We start from the raw sequence: 17,765 nt of genomic DNA, 5'->3' as shown, positions 1-17,765 counted from the left end.
TCTCCTTCGTTATCTGGACGACTGGCTGATCCTGGCAGACTTGGAGTCGACCCTTCTTCGGCACCGAGACAGGCTTCTGGGAATATTCCAAGATCTAGGAATCATGGTAAATCTCGAGAAGTCCTCTCTGCTCCCAAGACAACGACTGGTATATCTGGGCATGATATTAGACACCGATCTCCACAGAGCCTTTCCATCAGACGACAGGATAGCAAGGCTGAGGAGGATTGCAAAGCCTTTCCTCAGTCGAGAAGATCTTCCAGCCCAATCGTGGTTACGTCTTTTAGGTCACCTAGCCACCTTGGCCCGTCTAGTTCCCAACGGCCGCCTCAGGATGAGATCCCTGCTGTGGCGGCTCAAGTCCCGGTGGGATCAAGGCATCGATTCCCCGGACTTCCTGGTCTCGATAGGACCTGCGGAACGGACGAACCTGCAGTGGTGGCTGACCGACGACAACCTTCGAAAGGGAGTGGATCTTCTCGTCCTTCCCCCGGATTTGATGCTGTTTTCGGATGCGTCAAGAGAAGGGTGGGGGTCCCACGTTCTGAACCAGAGGGCCTCAGGCCTATGGTCAGAATCAGGAAAGTCCCTCCACATCAACCTGCTAGAGCTGAAGGTCGTTTCCCTGGCCCTTCAACAGTTCCAACAGACCCTGGCGGGCCACTCTGTGGTGGTGATGAGCGACAACACCACAGTACAGTAGTGGCTTATATCAACAAGCAGGGATGTACCTTTTCACAACAGCTATCCCATCTTGCAGTATAGATACTAAGATGGACTGAAGTGCACTCGATACGTCTATCAGCTCGCTTCATTCCTGGGAAAAGGAATGTGCTCGCCGACAATCTGAGCAGAGCTTCACAGATAGTGAGTACCGAGTGGTCTTTGGATCCTCAGGTAGCCAACAAAGTCCTGACTTTGTGGGGTTCCCCGACAGTGGACTTGTTCGCGACAGCCTTGAATTTCAAGCTGCCGCTGTAGTGCTCCCCAGTCCCGGACCCCAAGGCACTCTGGCAAGATGCCTTCCAACAACGGTGGGACAACATTGACGTCTACGCCTTCCCACCGTTCTGTCTGATGAGAAGAGTGCTCAACAAGACCAGACTATCGTTCAACCTGTCGATGACCTTAATAGCTCCGCTATGGCATCATGTAGAGTGGTTTCCGGACCTTCTGCAGCTCCTGACGCAGCTCCTGAGAGCTTCCCCCACGACACGAGCTACTCAGACAACCAGATTGCAACATCTTCCACAAAGCCGTAGCATCGCTTCGGCTTCACGCCTGGAGACTATCCAGCGTCTCCTCACTGAGAGAGGCTTTTCGCAACAAGTTGCGGAAAGGATGTCTCGACACCTGCGAAAGTCATCCGCAGGGGTCTACCAGGCGAAGTGGAGTCTTCTGTGGTTGGTGTCGTGGGAGGGGTATCTCTCCCCTCGATGCTTCTATTCCAGCAATAGCGGAGTTCCTTGTTTATGTGCGGGAGGAAATGTGCCTTTCGGTCTCGGCGGTGAAAGGCTGTCGCTCAGCCTTAAGCCTTGCCTTCAGGCTGAAAGGAATAGACATTTCCTCCTCGCTGGAACTTTCCTCACTCATACGTAGCTACGAGCTTACCTGCCCTCAGTCGGAAGTGAGACTGCCTCCTTGGAACGTGGTTCGAGTCCTCAGGGCTCTGAAGAGACCTCCGTTCGAACCATTACGCCAAGCGTCTGACCAACACCTGACTTGGAAGACGGTATTCCTGCTCGCTCTGGCTTCGGCCAAGCGAGTCAATGAACTTCATGGTCTCTCATACGACATCGCCCATTCAAGGGGATGGGGGGAGGTAACGTTCAAGTTCGTCCCTGAGTTTGTTGCTAAGACTCAGAACCCTGGAGTTCCGAACCCACGGTTCTACTCCTTCAGGGTTGTGAGTCTCCGCTCCGTAACATATGACCCAGATCACCTGCTACTCTGCCCAGTAAGAAGTATGAGACGTTATCTGAAGAGAACAGCTGCAGTCCGTCCCCGCGTGCAAGCCCTGTTTGTGAGCACGGGTAGGACGAAGAGGAGGGTCACCAAAAACACCATCTCAGCCTGCCTTGAATCCAGACCCTCCTCTGTCACGTCGCCCTAGGGCACGTGATGTCAGGGGCATCGCCACGTCCCTGGCGTTCAAGAAAAACTTCTCTGTGACACAGGTTCTACAAGCTGGAGTCTGGAAGCGTCAGACGACCTTCACAGCCCACTACCTGCAGGACGTGACCCACAGGAGCTTCGGTACTTTTTTATCGGCCCTGTGGTGGCTGCACAACAGCTGGTCTAACCTCAGGCTCCTTAATGGACAGGTAGCAGAAGGTTGAGGGCACTGTTACCCGGTTTTAGTCCTCGTGAATGAAAGAGTATGTCTGGCCCTTACTTCTTTCTTCATCCTCCCCTCTCTTGGGGAATGCAGCATCCTGGGTCTCTGCATAGCTGACCTCAAACCTCTGCAGGTAAACCATGCTTCCTTGTGTTCCTAGTATTAAGTACAATACTGTCGCGTCCCCCATACCCTGACGAGGTGGTATGGGGACGTCCTAGCCAAGAATTCCATATAAAGGACTTCAGGTCAACTTCCTAGGATGAGTCACACTTCATCTCTCCACACACAACTTATGTAGGCCGCTCGTTTCTTGCGTAGCAAAAACTTGTGAGGTGCAGGGACTCTTTTTCTCGAAGTTCTGCGCACTCGGATTCTGAGTCCCCGGGTAAGCCAAAGCCAGTAAGGCTGGGGACTTTCCACCCTGCCTAAGGGTAAGTCACCCTATGTAAATAGCGTGGTTTGTATTTCGGTTACGGAACAAATGACAAATTCGAAGATATTTTGTATTTTTCCTAACCATACAAACCTTAGCTATTTACACATATTTGCCCGCCAGCCCTGTCCCCCAAGACAAGTCCTACCTCTAAGTGAAGTGAGGCAGCTCACTGGTGTGTGGAGGGGGGAGGGGTAGCTAGCTACCCCTCCCCTACCCCCGTGCTAACTAGCGCGGGGGGGTAGTTTAACCTTCGTTAAAATCTAATGGTTCGTCACTTCAGCTACGCCGAAGTAATTACCCTATGTAAATAGCTAAGGTTTGTATGGTTAGGAAAAATACAAATTATCTTCGAATTTGTCATTTTATATACTGTATTTCACTTTTACTTATATATATGTATATGTTTATTAATTTTTGCTTGTGTGATACAATTATGTACTAATGAGCTTAAATTAAACGACATATTTCGCAATTCTAACCTTTTGACTTAAGGGAGAATTGCTTGCTACAGATAGAAATCAGCTTTATTCATATCCGATGTGAAATTATTAAAAAATGCGAGTGTGAGTGAAAAAAGTGCGAAAAACATGTTCAGTGTTGCGGAGGGTTCGTCTGTACGTACTTGCCGTTCACCCAGTTCTAGACCTCTTTCAAGCTCCCCAACCCCTGGGAGAAGGAATGTCAAAAGACCAAAGGGAGCGATAGGTTTTATACAACGAACAGACGTTCCCTCACGAGTTGCGGTTGACGTTTCTCGTAACGTTCGCCCTTATCTTGAGAGAGGTGAGACTAAGTTCTCCTCACCCTCCGAAGACGTTAACGTCAGTAAAAAATCCTGGCGCCAGGTTTCATGACCTCTCAAGAGGAAATTGGCTCCTTCAGAACAAAATGTACGTCCTGGCTGCAGTCATTGGAGTAGTCCAGAATGTCTACCTTCACCGGAGGAAGGGTCACCTGCCAAACGTTCCTTTAGAACGTCTGGTTTTGTTGCCCCGGAGACCCCTGCACAGGGTCACGGTTCTTTAATTTCGTCTGGAGGTTCCAGACGTGACGTGAGTGCTGCTCCCGTTATCCTCACTGACGTTTCGGATCGAACGTTACCGAAGTCACATTCTGATCCTCGTGTGCACGATCCTAATTTTAATATACTGCAGGATATGCAGTCGAAACTATCGACGTTAATGCAGTCATACTTTCCAGCTCCTGAGCGAAAGGAACCTTTGCTTGCGGAGCTTCACGGTTCCGCTAAGCTTGACTCAGTTCATCAGTCATCTAAGCGTGAGGCTTTACGTCACGCTGACGTGATCCCTAGTGTTAACCTTGCTTTCAAATGTGATGCTGATCGCCAACCTCGACATGACGTCGAGCGTCAGTCTTTACAGTCCAGCAGTGGCGTCGAGCTGCAGTCACTGCAGTCATAACGTGATGTCGAGCTGCAGTCACTGCAGTCACGACGTGACGTTGGACGTCAGACACTGCAGTCACGACGTGACATCGACATCAGTCGATGCAGTCCCGACGTGACTTTGACCTTCAACCTCTACCTGTTCTTCATCGACAGGTTGATGCTAGTTGTCAAGCTTTTCCATTACAACTTCTTAATGGCTCTCCACTGCGTAGAGACATAGACTTCCGTGTGAAACTGTACCTTTGGGTATCCTGTCTGAAGTAGAGGAACCTAGATCTGCCTAACAATCTTTATATCTTGAGAAGATCATGACTGTTTTTAAGGAAGTTTTTCCTTCGCATTTTGTTCCTCCTGCTCCACGCTCGCCTCCTTCAAGATTCACTTTAGGGTTGGCTGCTACAGTTCCCTCTTTTACTAAATTCGTGCTCTCTTGCTATTCTAAGAGAGTTTTGCGTTTGCTGAGAGAATGGTTGAAGACCATAAGAAGTCTTGGCAAGTCAATCTTTGCCTTCCCTCCAGCCAAATTGAAGAAGTTCTGGCAGGCTTAGGAAAGAAGAGAAGCAGACCAATGGTCTGTCCTCTTGTTGAAGGAAGGGTACATAATACCTTTTGTAAAGAATCCTCCTCTTGTCCAAAAGCCGAGAGATCTCTCTCCCAGATACCGAGAGGAAGCAAGAAGACAAGCTTTGCACCTACAGGTGTCTCTCATGTTAGAGAAGGGAGCTGTGGTGAAGTTTTCTAAACCATCAGTCTCCAGGCTTTTACAACCTCCTCTGCCTAGTTCCAAGGAATTCAGGAGGTTGGAGACCAGTGCTGGACGTGAGCGCGCTCTATGTGTTTATCCTGAAAACAAAGTTCACTTTGGAAACTTTCAAGTCTGTGCTTGCAGCAGGAAGGGAAAGCGATTGGATGGCCTCACTCGATCTCCAGGACGCTTCCTTCCATATCCCTATCCATCCGACCTTCCAACAATATCTAAGGTTCGTGTATGGGAAGGAAGTGTTCCAATTTCGAGCTCTGTGCTTCGGTCTCAGCACTGCTCCTCTTGTGTTCTCGAAGCTCATGCGGAACGTGGCGAGCTTCCTGCACTCGACAGGTGTCAGAGCCTCCCTTTACCTAGACGACTGGCTACTCAGGGCGTCATCCTTCATTCGCTGTCTGAAGGACCTCAGATGGACCTTGACCCTAGCGAAGGACTTAGGTCTCCTATGCGCCAACGCTCACTTGCGCGCCAACGTTCTCTTGCGCGCAAATTACCTACCCCCCATCGATCTCCTGCGCAACAGTGCTCTCCTGCGCGCCAACCCTCTCCTGCACGCCAACATTCTCCTGCATGTGCGCATACGCGCCCTCCATCTTACTCTCCTGCGCGCTATGCTGCGCACCATCCTACGCGCCAGGTGAAACCTGCGCGCCAACTTTCTCCTGATAGCAGGACTACTGACAAGTCAGCCATGCTGCCTTCACCCGCTCGCCAGCCTTCTCCCGCGCGCATCCACAAGGATATGCGCACGCTCGTCAATCCTCTCCTAGGGATACGCGCCAACATTCTCCCGCTCGCCCCGCATGAATTTACAGCGCGCCCGAGCGCTAGGGGCCTTTCTCCTGCGCGTGCGCCCTACGTCTGTAACAGATGCGCGAACACACTCCCGTGCACTCTTTGTGATTCTCCCCACCAGTCTCCCGCGCGTGAGCCCCGATATTCTCCCTCGCGCGAGCGTCAATATCCTCCCGTGCGCGAGCCTACGCATCTCAAACAATGACGTCCGGCAAGGTCACCATCGCCTCATTCCCCTCCCCGCAAGCGCATACCACCGCACATTGTGGGAGAAGGGAAACTTCCAGAGGGGTTCATAATCCCAAAGCTACCACAGGCGAACCCACAAATTACACTGACTCCTCCCAGGGATCCTTCAATCCCTTTCCCTTCAAGGGGTATCTCTGACAGTGCGTCTGTCAGCCAACAGCCCTGGTTCGGTGCCCTGATCAGAGCCGTAACTCAGGCTTTCAAGCCTGTCCTCTCTTAATTGGGACATGGAACCATGGCTTCCTTTACCCCATTGAAGAGAAAAAGAGGAGTTCTAGACGTGGTCACTTCCCCAAGGGTGAAACTGACTCCACGCAGACCTTCTAGGCAAGTTCCTTCTATTCCTCAGACTGCCTCTCCTTCCCTTTCAGACGAAGATTTCCCATCTTCAAGGGAATCACGCGAGGAGAGACTTTCCCCCATTGCACCAATGGCAGAAACCTTTCTTCGCTCCGAGAGTTCCACACAGTCAGGGATTGGAAGGAACATGCCACCCTCGTCAATGTTGGAGTCTTACATCCTTCCCAGGAAGGAATCCAAAGACTCCAAAACATTGCCTAAGTCCTCCACAAGGACTAGGATGGAGCTAACTAGCCACTCAGGGAATGTCCGCGACTCTCCCCAAGAAGAGCCTTCGGGGATAGAAGGAGACTTCACTGCAAGTCCTACAACAGGAGGAGACCAGCAAGAGTCAGAACATGCGTTTTGGCAAGTTCTAACTCTAATGAGGGCTCTCAACGGGTTTTCCGACCCAGAGATCCCTCCTTGAGAGGGCAAAGACACGGTCTTAGACCTCGTCTTTGGTACTCAAAAGCCCTCTAAGACCAGTGTAGCCCTGCCCTGGTCTCAAGGGGTAAAGAGTACCAGGGACAAGCTCTCACAACAGTTCTCCGAGATGTCCTCCTCCAACTGTTGCGGTACCACCAACAGGTTCCTCCCACCTCCTTGCGTACAGCAGAGGAGGTACTTCGAGATCCTAGAGGAGCCTTGTCTAGCTCTTCCACTTCACCACTCACTGGAAGAGCTAACCAGGGGAGTCCCTCTTGAGAGACTCTCCAACCGGCAGGTCTCGTTCTCGGCAGCCTAGATCCTCAATCAGGAGAAGGTCGCGAAGTGGGCTATGCAAGCTATCTCCCGGCTCGATATCTGGATGGGGACCTTAGGTATCCTGATACGCTCTGAGGATTTCTCCAAGGAACGTACCAGGAAAGCTATGGAGACCTTCCTTCTCTCAGGTACTCACACGATCGAGTTTCTGGGCCACCAAGTCTCGAACTTGTGGGCAAATACCATCCTGAAACGTCAGGATGCAGTAGCTGAGAGATTCCAACAGAAGGTCCCTAGCGCCGAGATCAATAGGCTCACATTCCTCCATGGAGGGGTCTGTTCTTTTCGAGCCTAAGGATGTGGAACATGCTGCTGAGAGGTGGAGGAAGTCTCATCAAGACTCCCTCCTTCATTGGGCTTTAACATCCAAGCCCTATAAGCCTCCAGCACCACAGCAGTCCCATTCAGCCAAGACCACTATGACTACAACAGCAGCGAAGACGAGGGTGTCTAAGCCCTTTCCTGTCAAAGAAAGGAAAGGCAAAAAGTCCTCTAGGGAGGCAAAAATCCTAGATGGAGCAGCCAAGGCCACAAACTCTAAGATAGGCAGTCCCCCTACATTTCCACTAGTGGGGGGATGCCTACAAAGTTGCTCAAACAGGTGGTAGCAACTCGGGGCCGATTCCTGGACAATCTCCGTGATCAGTCTAGGATATCGCGTCTCGTTCATAACATCTCTACCTCCCCTGATGACGAATCCAGTGTCATTGAACTCCCTTGCCATGGAATCGGCAAGGGGGCAAGACCTTCGGGCAGAAGTCCAGACCCTGTTGAAGAAGCGCGCTCTCCAAGAGGTCCTCGACGGATCCCCAGTCTTCTTCAGTCGACTCTGTCTTGTAAAGAAGTCGTCTGGAGGCTGGAGACCAGTCATCGACCTCTCAGCTTTGAACAAGTTTGTCAAACAAACTCCGTTCAGCATGGAAACGGCAGACACGGTCAGACTAGCAGTAAGACCCCAAGACTTCATGTGCACACTGGACCTAAAGGACGCGTACTTCCAGATCCCAGTCCATCCGTCTTCAAGGAAGTACTTAAGATTCAGCCTAGACAACAGAAAATACCAGTTCAAGGTGCTGTGCTTCGGTCTTTCCACAGCAACACAAGTCTTCACCAGAGTGTTCACCTTAGTATCCTTTTGGGCACACAGGATCGGCATCCGTCTCCTCCGTTATCTGGACGACTGGTTAATCCTAGCAGACTAGGTGTCAACCCTTCTTCAACACCGAGACAAACTTCTGAGACTTTGCCAAGATCTGGGGATCATGGTAATCTCAAGAAGTCTTCCCTGCGTCCCACTCAAAGACTGGTATACTTAGGCATGATTATAGACACCACTCTCCACAAAGCCTTCCCATCAGACGACAGGATAGCAAGGCTGGGGAAGGTCGCAAGACCTTTTCTCAGACGAGAAGAACTTCCAGCCCTATCGTGGTTACGTCTCCTCGGTCACCTTTCATCGCTGGCCCGTCTAGTTCCCAATGGTCGCCTCAGGATGAGATCCCTCCAGTGGCGACTCAAGTCCCGGTGGAATCAAGCTTACGACTCCCCGGACATCCAGATCCCCATGGGACCTGTGGAACTGATGGATCTCCAGTGGTGAGTGGCAGACGAGAACCTACGAAAGGGAGTGGAACTTCTCATCCTCCCCCCAGATTTGATGCTGTTTTCAGACGCTTCAAAAAAAGGGTGGGGGGCCCCACGTGCTGCACCACACAACCTCAGGCCTCTGGTCAGAGTCAGAAAAGTACCTCCACATAAATATCCTAGAGATGAAGGCCGTCTTTCTAGCCCTTCTACAGTTCCAACAGTACCTGGCAAGTCACTCTGTGGTGGTGATGAGCGACAACACCACAGTAGTGGCCTACATCAACAAACAAGGAGGTACTTTTTTGCAGAAACTATCCCATCTTGCAGTAGAGATACTGAGATGGACCGAAATCCACTCAATACCACTATCGGCACTCTTCATTCCGGGCAAGAGGAATGTGCTCGCCCACAACCTGAGCAGAGCATCTCAGATAGTGAGTACCGAGTGGTCTTTGGATCATCTAGTAGTCAACAAAGTCCTGACATTGTGGGGTTCTCCGACTGTAGACCTCTTCGCAACGGCCCTGAACTTCAGGCTCCCGCTGTACTGTTCCCCAGTCCCGGACCCCAAGGCTCTCTGGCAAGATGCTTTCCAACAACGATCGGACAACATCGACGTTTATGCTTTTCCCCCATTCTGTCTGATGAGGAGGGTACTCAACAAGACCAGAACATCGGTCAATCTTTCAATGACCCTCATAGCTCCGCTATGGCATCACACAGAATGGTTCCCGGACCTCCTGCAACTCCCAACGGGCCCGCGAAGAGAACTCCCTCCACGACATAATCTACTTAAACAACCACACTCCAACATCTTCCACAAAGCCGTAGCTTCATTACGACTTCACGCCTGGAGACTATCCAGCATCTCCTCCCAGAGAGAGGATTTTCGCAACAAGTTGCAATCAGGATGTCTGGTCACCTGCGAAAGTCATCAGCAGCAGTGTACCAGGCAAAGTGGAAAGTCGTCTGTGGTTGGTGTCGTGGAAAGAGTATCTCTCCACTCGATGCCACTATTCCAGCAATAGTGGAGTTCCTTGTGTATTTGCGTGAAGGAATGCGCCTATCAGTCTCGGCAGTGAAAGGCTATCGCTCAGCCTTAAGCCTCGCCTTCAGGCTGAAAGGAATGGACATTTCTTCATCGCTAGAACTTTCTCTACTCATACGAAGTTATGAACTTACCTGCGCTCAGTCGGAAGTGAGACCTCCCCCATGGAACGTGGTTCGAGTTCTCAGGTCTCTTAAGAGACCTCCCTATGAACCATTACGCCAGGCATCGAATCGCCACCTAACCTGGAAGACGGTGTTCCTGCTAGCTTTGGCCTCAGCCAAGTGAGTCAGCGAACTTCATGGTCTCTCGTATGATATCGCCCACTCAAGGGGATGGGGGGAGGTAACATTCAGTTTCGTCCCTGAGTTTATTGCTAAGACTCAGAATCCAGGAGTAGCGGATCCTCGATTCGACTCCTTCCGGATTTCTAGTCTCCGTACTGTAACAGATGACCCAGACCATCTCTTACTATGCCCAGTAAGGAGCTTAAGGCTGTACCTCAAAAGAACAGCCGCAGCCCGTCCTCGTGTGCCAGCACTATTCGTCAGCACAGGAAGGACTAAGAGGAGGGTCACCAAGAACACCATCTTGGCATGGATTCGCAGGGTCATTGACCTGGCACTGAATCCAGACCCTCCTCCTAACATCGCCCCAGAGCACATGATGTCAGGGGCATAGCTACGTCCCTGGCCTTCAAAAGAAATTTTTCAGTGACGCAGGTTCTTCAAGCTGGGGTGTGGAAACGGCAGACCACGTTCACATCCCGCTACCTGCAAGACGTGACCCATAGGAGACTCGATACTTTCTCTATCGGTCCTGTGGTGGCTGCACAACAGCTGGTTTAAAACCTCAAGCTCTTTATTGGACAAGTAGCAGAAGGTTGAGGGCATTGTTACCCGGTTTTAGTCTGCATGAATGAAAAGGTTTAACTGGCCCTTATTCTTTTCTTCATCATCCCCTCCCTTGGGGAAAGCAGCATCCTGAGTTCTCTGCATAGCTGACCTCAAACCACTGCAGGTAAACCATGTTCCTTTGTGTTCCTAGTATTAATGTTAATACTGTTACGTCCCCATAACCTGACGAGGTGGTATTGGGAAAATCCTAGTCTACAAGTTTCCATCTAAAGAACTTCAGAACAACTTTCTAGGACGAGTCACACTTCTTCATACCTTCACACACAGCTTGCGTAGGCCGCAGAATAGCAAGGTTTCAGCGAGTTGCAGGGGTTCCTTATTTCTTGAGTGCTAACACACTCAAATAACGAGCCCCCGGGCAAAGCCAAAAGCCAGACTGGCTGGGACGTCCACACTTCCTAATGGGTGAGTCACCCCTATTAAATAGCGTGGTTTGTATTCCAGTTACGGAACAAATGACAAATTCATAGATAATTTGTATTTTTCCTAACTATACAAACCTTAGCTATTTAACCATACTTGCCGCCAACCCTATCCCACTTGAAGTCGTACCTCCAAGCAAAGTTAGCTCAAGCAAAGTTAGCTCAAGCACAGGTGTGTGAGAGGGGGGGTTAGCAAGCTACCCTCCCATTCGCCCGCTAACTAGCGGTGTGGGTAGTAAACCCTCGTTGAAAGTGAATGGCTCGTCATTTCAGCTATGCCGAAAGTAATACCTCTATTAAATTACTAAGGTTTGTATTGTTAGGAAAAATACATATTATCTACGAATTTGTCATATTACTTTTGAAATTTGTTGTGTCAAAATAACAAAAGGGTTGTATTTACTTTGAAGCAAATTATGATAAAATACTGTATTATACAATGTAGAATTCATAATTTTGTTTGATGTATGAGGGCGAGTGTTCTCATCCTTTTAAAAGCAGTTGTATCACTTTTTTTTTTTTTTCTTCAACAGAGATGAGAATGAAAGTATTCAGTCAAATATTCAATCAGGACTGGTGGCTATGGTGTTCTTCTTCCTTATTATCAGTGTCATGGCATTTCCAAATGGCCCCTTCACCCGACCTCATCCAGTTATATGGCGGATAGTCTTTGGACTTTCCATTTTGTATATGCTTTTGCTTCTCTTCATCATCTTTCAGGTGAGAATTTTTTTAATTGTGGAAACAAAACTGCTGCTATACTGTATTTCATATTCTTATTCTAGCTTTTGTAAGCTGACCATTAAGATGTGTATGGTCTTATTTTTTGGGCTTAGGCCATGTCGTCCTGATGGAAGGTTCCTTCAGTAGCTTCCTAAGGGTATATATGACTACAGTAGATATTCCCAGAGAATTAAACTAAAGGTTTCATAGAATTCTAACTTCTGGCGCGAGTACTCATAAGGTTTCCCTTTGGGATATCGTAAGATAACAGGGGACATATGCTTGACACGCCACATGGCTATCTGCACCCCACATAGCGTTTACGCTTCGTGGGGGAAGTCGGTGGCAAGTTATGGGAGGAGCCGTTACAAAGTTCTCCTCCTCCGTTACTGTTATGGTACTCGGATGACGCCATGTTGGCCGCCATCTTGGCTGACGTCATAACCGTGCGCCTTCTCTAGTAGCGTCTATGACCAGGTGTTTTTCCCAGTTGTTCGCTATTATCTACCAGCATGTCGCAATCTTCAGCCTCTTCTGCCCTTGGAAAGTTGAGTACTATATTCTTATATTGTATAAATCAGCTCTGGCCGTAAAGTAACGCCTTTTTATCTTTAAATACTGTGTTTTGTGGCGGAGCTGTTGGCTAACCGGAGGTATCCCTGACGCTGTTTTTCGCTTCGCATGCTTTATTTAGTTAGCCAGAACAACTATCCCGGTTTCATAACTAATTATCAGTATTAGTTATTTAGTCTTCATTGCTAGGAATTGATTATGTTATGCCGAAAGTGCTCTTTAATTTCGGCGAGTGTAGGTAGCCGAAATTACGACGCTAGAGTTGTTAGCCCATCCCCTAGGCGTTTTAGTTTACTTTCTGTGCATGATATAATAAGTGTTCCTGGTGAAGATAATAGGCATTTATACATATAAGATTCAGTGATTGCACATGGTTTTTCTCCTAGAAAGTACACAAGGGGTTTTGATGATCTTGGTAGTCAATTCCCTTGCCCCTAACCTACGGCTTAGGGGCTTTTGTATACTTTCACACCTCCCTGGTTACCTTTACACTAAGGTAATCTCTCCTCCCTCTGAGGTACCGTAGGCTACATCCTAGCCCTCCTTACCTTGAATGTATTCAAGTGAGGTTAGGCTAGGATTTTCTTTCCCTGCCCAGAGCCATAGTTCATGAGCTTTGAGTTTAGGTCAGAACCTCAGAGTATCAGTCATTTGCCCCCAGCCACCCCTTTAGGTGAATGAACTTTCCTATTGGGTCTGCGCTGGATGGCAAGGGGAGGGGGGGGGGGGGGGCTGCCCTTCCCCCTAGGCCACACCTGGTAGGGTTACGACCCTCCCTCCCTGTGGCCTAGCGACTTGTCCTACGCCTGCCTTCTTCGGGCTAGGGGAGTTGCTCCCCCTAGCCTAGGTCAGGCAGGCTCTGGGATTCTGTTTCTTTATAGTTTGGGACGGCACGACCATGCCGTTCTTTTACTGTACTAACCCACCCTAGGCTGGAGAATGAACTCTTCCTATACCTGGGATGGTGCCGGTACTGAAACAGAACCCCCTTTAGGGTGTTGGGGAAGGCTCACATCAACCCCCACACTCCTTCACAGGACCCTTTTCCCCTCCCCCTCTGTCCTTTGGTGATGGCCTAGCCATCGCACCTCTGTCCACCGTCCTACAACTCAATCGGGAGCCGGCGGGTTGTGGGGTCGTCCCGGTCCTTTCGCCTGCTAGTTCGAACTGCTAAGCTTCCCGCATATACTTGAACTATGGGATAGCGTAACGACAGGTCGGTCTGCCGGCGGAAGACCTCCCTGCTATCTTAGAGTGTTCTTCGGTTTTCCCTTGGACCGCCACTCGCAACCCTAGCTGACTGCCGGCTTAGTTGCGGCTGGATGGAAGCCTAATCATACTCTTCCTTCCATTTGAACCCTCCTTCTCGAGGAAGGCGAGGTTAGGGTAGTGAGCTGCTGCCCTTCCCTCTCCCTTCCTCTTTGCTTTCTCTCTCTCTCAATCAAGTGCTGGTCCACTGTCGCACAACTCTGTCGGCAGCAGCCGACAACGTAGCCTAGGTCTCCTCTCAGTCTCATAGATCAATGTCAGGGTTGGAGTACCTACAGCCGGTCGCCTGCCGGCTGCCGGCGGCCGCCGACATGTCGGCGATCTGCTATCATTCCCGAGGTTGTCTCCCTCTCCCCGCCACATAGACTGATGGCTGGAAGGAGTTACCCTCAATCGCAGACTCGCCGGTGCCTGGTGTGCCTCCGACGCGTCGGCAGGCTGCCGTCTCCACCTAATTCATATTACGTCACCTTACTCTAACTCTGCCGGCAATGCGCCGGCAGTGTCTGTTGTATGGCTGTATACGATAGCCAGTACATCTGTGGTATAGTACATACCCTAGACAAAAAACTATGGTGTATAGTTATGCAATAGATATTTTCTAGCATACTCTGTGCATCCATGCGCAGTCCCTTGCTGGGACCTATTCGAATTGGGGATAATTATTTCCCCTTTTCACTATGCTGAATGAACTCAGCTCTCTCCCTTTCACCACTGCTAATACCCCGGAGGAAGTACTAGCTGTGCTACTCTATCCCTACTGAATAGCTTCCCCCTTAGGGCTTACTCGAACGAAAGCCCCAGAGTTAGTAGTGGTGTAAGGTCACGGCAATTGGCTGGGCGGGATTCACAAGTATGTGTCTTTCCTGCTTCATTTCCAGCTTACCTATCCTAAGCTTACACTTGGAAAGGAATCTTATACTGTAATTGAGATTACTTCAAGACTAATCTAATATTACTTTAAGTCCATCATTATATACTTCCAAATACTCATGTACCCCTTTCTTCTTTATAGGAGGAGTATATCCGGTGTGAGAGCGCCTTTTGCGACTTTCGGCGCCTTGACTTCTACGGCCACCTGGCGTGCCGAACCCACGCCAGCTGCTCCGTCACCCAAGGATCTCTGAGATATTGGGACCCGCATATTTGCACAGTCTGCAAGGACCTGCTCAACGAGGGGTTCGAGGCTCCCCAGTCTGCGGAGTCAAGGGACATCGCTCATGAGAAACTATGCAAGTGGGTGCGTGGTTTCCAGAAGAATGCCACGGGGCCCTATCTCCCCAGTGAGAAGATGAGAGCTTTGCTCTTCCCTGAGGCATCTGCAGATGCCGTCATCCCCAAACCGGAGATCCCCTGTGTCCAATTGACAGTTGACCCAGATGTTTCGGACGCACTCCAGGACATCCACTTCGATGATGATGAGAGGATGTCAGAGGTGTCGGATATCACCGAGAGGACCCTGATGGCCGAGGGTCGAGAAGAGGAACCTAGAGGGCTCCTGACGCTGAAGAAGAAGGCGCCCCTGCACCTTCTATCGCTTCGGTAGTCATCTCGCAACCAGTCCCCTCTACATCGTCCACTCCTATGCCCACAAGAGCGGACGAATCTGTGGACAATTTTCAAGCCATGATTGCGGTCCTCGAGGAGAGGCTCTGCAAGAGGGACGAGGATTTCAAAAAGGAAATCCTCCGTTTAACGAAGCAACCTCAGAGGAAGATCAACGTGAAGGACCTTCCAGCCTGCTCTGTGACGAACCCATGGAGGCATGCCGAGCAAATGCCTATCACTATTGGCAGGATCTTCGTGAACGACAAGCTAGGCGCCATCCCCCTTGAAGAGGTGGAATTCTGGCCTAGCTTCGAGGCATATCCGGACTGCTACATTCGCCTCAAGTCCGAACCCGTTTCCAAGGAGGAAACCGAGCCTAAAGAGGTCATTGTGTTTGACCACGCAAAGGCTCAATCTCTGCTAGCCGGTTGTCTGAAAGACAAGGGCTACACCAACTCCAAGAGCAAGAAACACCCGTCTTTTCTTGCTCCTACCACCATGGTCTTCCCCTTCGTGGAGAAGTCCCTCCTAGCAGTGTTGAAGGCGGTGGAGGAAGGGAAACCCTGCCCTACATTGGAGGAATGTAGGCCCCTCTCCCTCGCCTTACCCCTCGACGACAAGAACTGGAAGGACATCCAGTTAACTTTCTCAGTGGGAAAGTTGGAGGCCGACATCGCTGGACGTCAGTTCAGTGAGAACCTCCCCAAGCTCTCCGAATATCTTCTGCGTTGGGAGCAGGACACGATAGAGAGACTGGCTGCCTCCCTTTCTCTCCAGGTGCTCATGGAGACGATGGCTGGGGAACAGCGGACCCCAGGCTTCTACATTGTCTTGGCCAAGGCCCACCTCACCACCCTGACGAAAGATTTTTAAAGCTTCGTCAGGGCACGGAGAGCCTGCAGAGAGTTCGTGTTTGCGAATGCCACCTAAAACACGAACCAAGGAAGCTGATTTCCTCCAATATTTGGGGGAAAGATCTCTTTCCCATTGACCTCGTGAAAGAGATCGTTGACATGGCCGCCACAGAGAACTGGAACCTTCTCCAAAAGTGGGGCATGTAAGGTAAGAGGAAATCATCTCAGGATGAGGGCCCCCACCCGAAGAAGAAATCCAACAAGCCAAGACCTCAGCAGCGTCAGGCTAAACGTCAGCTTCCGGCAACCGCTTCTCCCCAGTTTGTGGCTCAGCCCCAACAAACCTTCCAACTGGTACCCCAGCCAGTGGTGACTCAGTCACCAGCCTTCACGCCCGCCTACGAGAGGCAGTCGACTACCTTTCGTCCCAGAGGTAGAGGCGCCGGCAGAGACTCCTCTCGACGTCCCTCCAGAGGGAGAGGAGGAAAGGGAGCAAGCGGCCGAGGTGGTAAACCCTCGGGCAACCAGAAGGAATGAGATGCTTCCGGTGGGAGGAAGATTCTGCCTCTTCCAGGATCGTTGGAACTTCGATCCCTGGGCTCACAGCATCATCAAGAACGGACTAGGATGGAGCTGGAAAACACCACCACCAGCTTTCCACCAATTCTTCCAACACTCCACCCCCGTTCTGGAAGAATGCATCCAAGAACTCTTGAACAAGAAGGTGATCAAGAGGGTAAAGTCCACCAGGTTCCAAGGAGGACTATTCTGTGTTCCCAAGAAGGACTCCGACAAACTCAGAGTCATTCTGGACTTGTCCCCTCTAAACAAGTTTTTAGTGAACGACAAGTTCAAAATGCTGACTCTTCAGCACATAAGACCCCTACTGCCTCGAAAGGCATACACAGTCTCGATAGACATGGCGGACGCCTACTGGCACATTCCAATGAATCGCCAGACCACCTCCTACCTAAGATTCAGGCTTCAAAGAAGACAGTACGCCTTCAGAGCCATGCCCTTCGGGCTAAACATAGCCCCAAGGATATTCACGAATCTCGCAGTGACGATCGTTCAACAACTACGCCTACAAGGCGTCCAGGTGATGGCTTACCTGAACGATTGGCTGGTGTGGGCAGCATCAGAAGAAGAGTGCCTGCAATCTTCCACAAAGGTGATCCAATTCTTGGAACATTTGGGCTTCAAGATCAACACCAAAAAGTCTCGACTTTCTCCAGCTCAGAAGTTCCAATGGCTAGGAATCCATTGGGACCTTCAGTCACACCGTCTTTCCATTCCACTAAAGAAGAGAAAGGAAATCTGTCAAGAGACTCCTCAAATCCAAACGGATTTCAAGACGACAACAGGAATGGGTGCTCGGCTCCCTTCAGTTTGCTTCAGTGACAGACCCAGTGCTAAGAGCACAGCTAAAAGATGCATCGGGAGTCTGGAGAAGATATGCTTCAAACGCTCAAGAGATCTCAAGAGACCTCTACCGTCTCGGCTACGATCACTCCTCAAGCCGTGGTTGGAGGCAAAAAACCTGAAAAGGTCGGTACCTCTTCAATTACGGCCTCCCTCGGTCGATATCCATATGGACGCATCGCTAGAAGGATGGGGGGTCACTCCCATCAACGTCAAGTTCAAGGAACATGGTCTCCCCTATTCAAGATTTTTCACATCAACATCTTGGAGGCCATGGCAGTCCTTCTCACCCTGAAGAGGCTG

General features: G+C 50.3%; 1 protein-coding gene across 1 annotated transcript in view; it reads left to right on the top strand.

Moving 5' to 3' along the window:
- LOC137648425 (phosphatidylserine synthase-like) overlaps positions 1 to 17,765 on the top strand; it is a 118,046-nt gene that overhangs the window by 77,276 nt on the left and 23,005 nt on the right. The window contains exon 2 of the mRNA XM_068381346.1: positions 11,607 to 11,793. Coding sequence (XP_068237447.1) covers positions 11,607 to 11,793 — 187 coding nt within the window. The remainder of the gene's footprint in view (positions 1 to 11,606; positions 11,794 to 17,765) is intronic.

The sequence above is a fragment of the Palaemon carinicauda genome, chromosome 10, assembly GCF_036898095.1.
Source record: "Palaemon carinicauda isolate YSFRI2023 chromosome 10, ASM3689809v2, whole genome shotgun sequence".
Taxonomy (NCBI): domain Eukaryota; kingdom Metazoa; phylum Arthropoda; class Malacostraca; order Decapoda; family Palaemonidae; genus Palaemon; species Palaemon carinicauda.
Note: the sequence above shows the minus strand (reverse complement) of the source record. Positions and strands in the feature narration are given on the sequence as shown.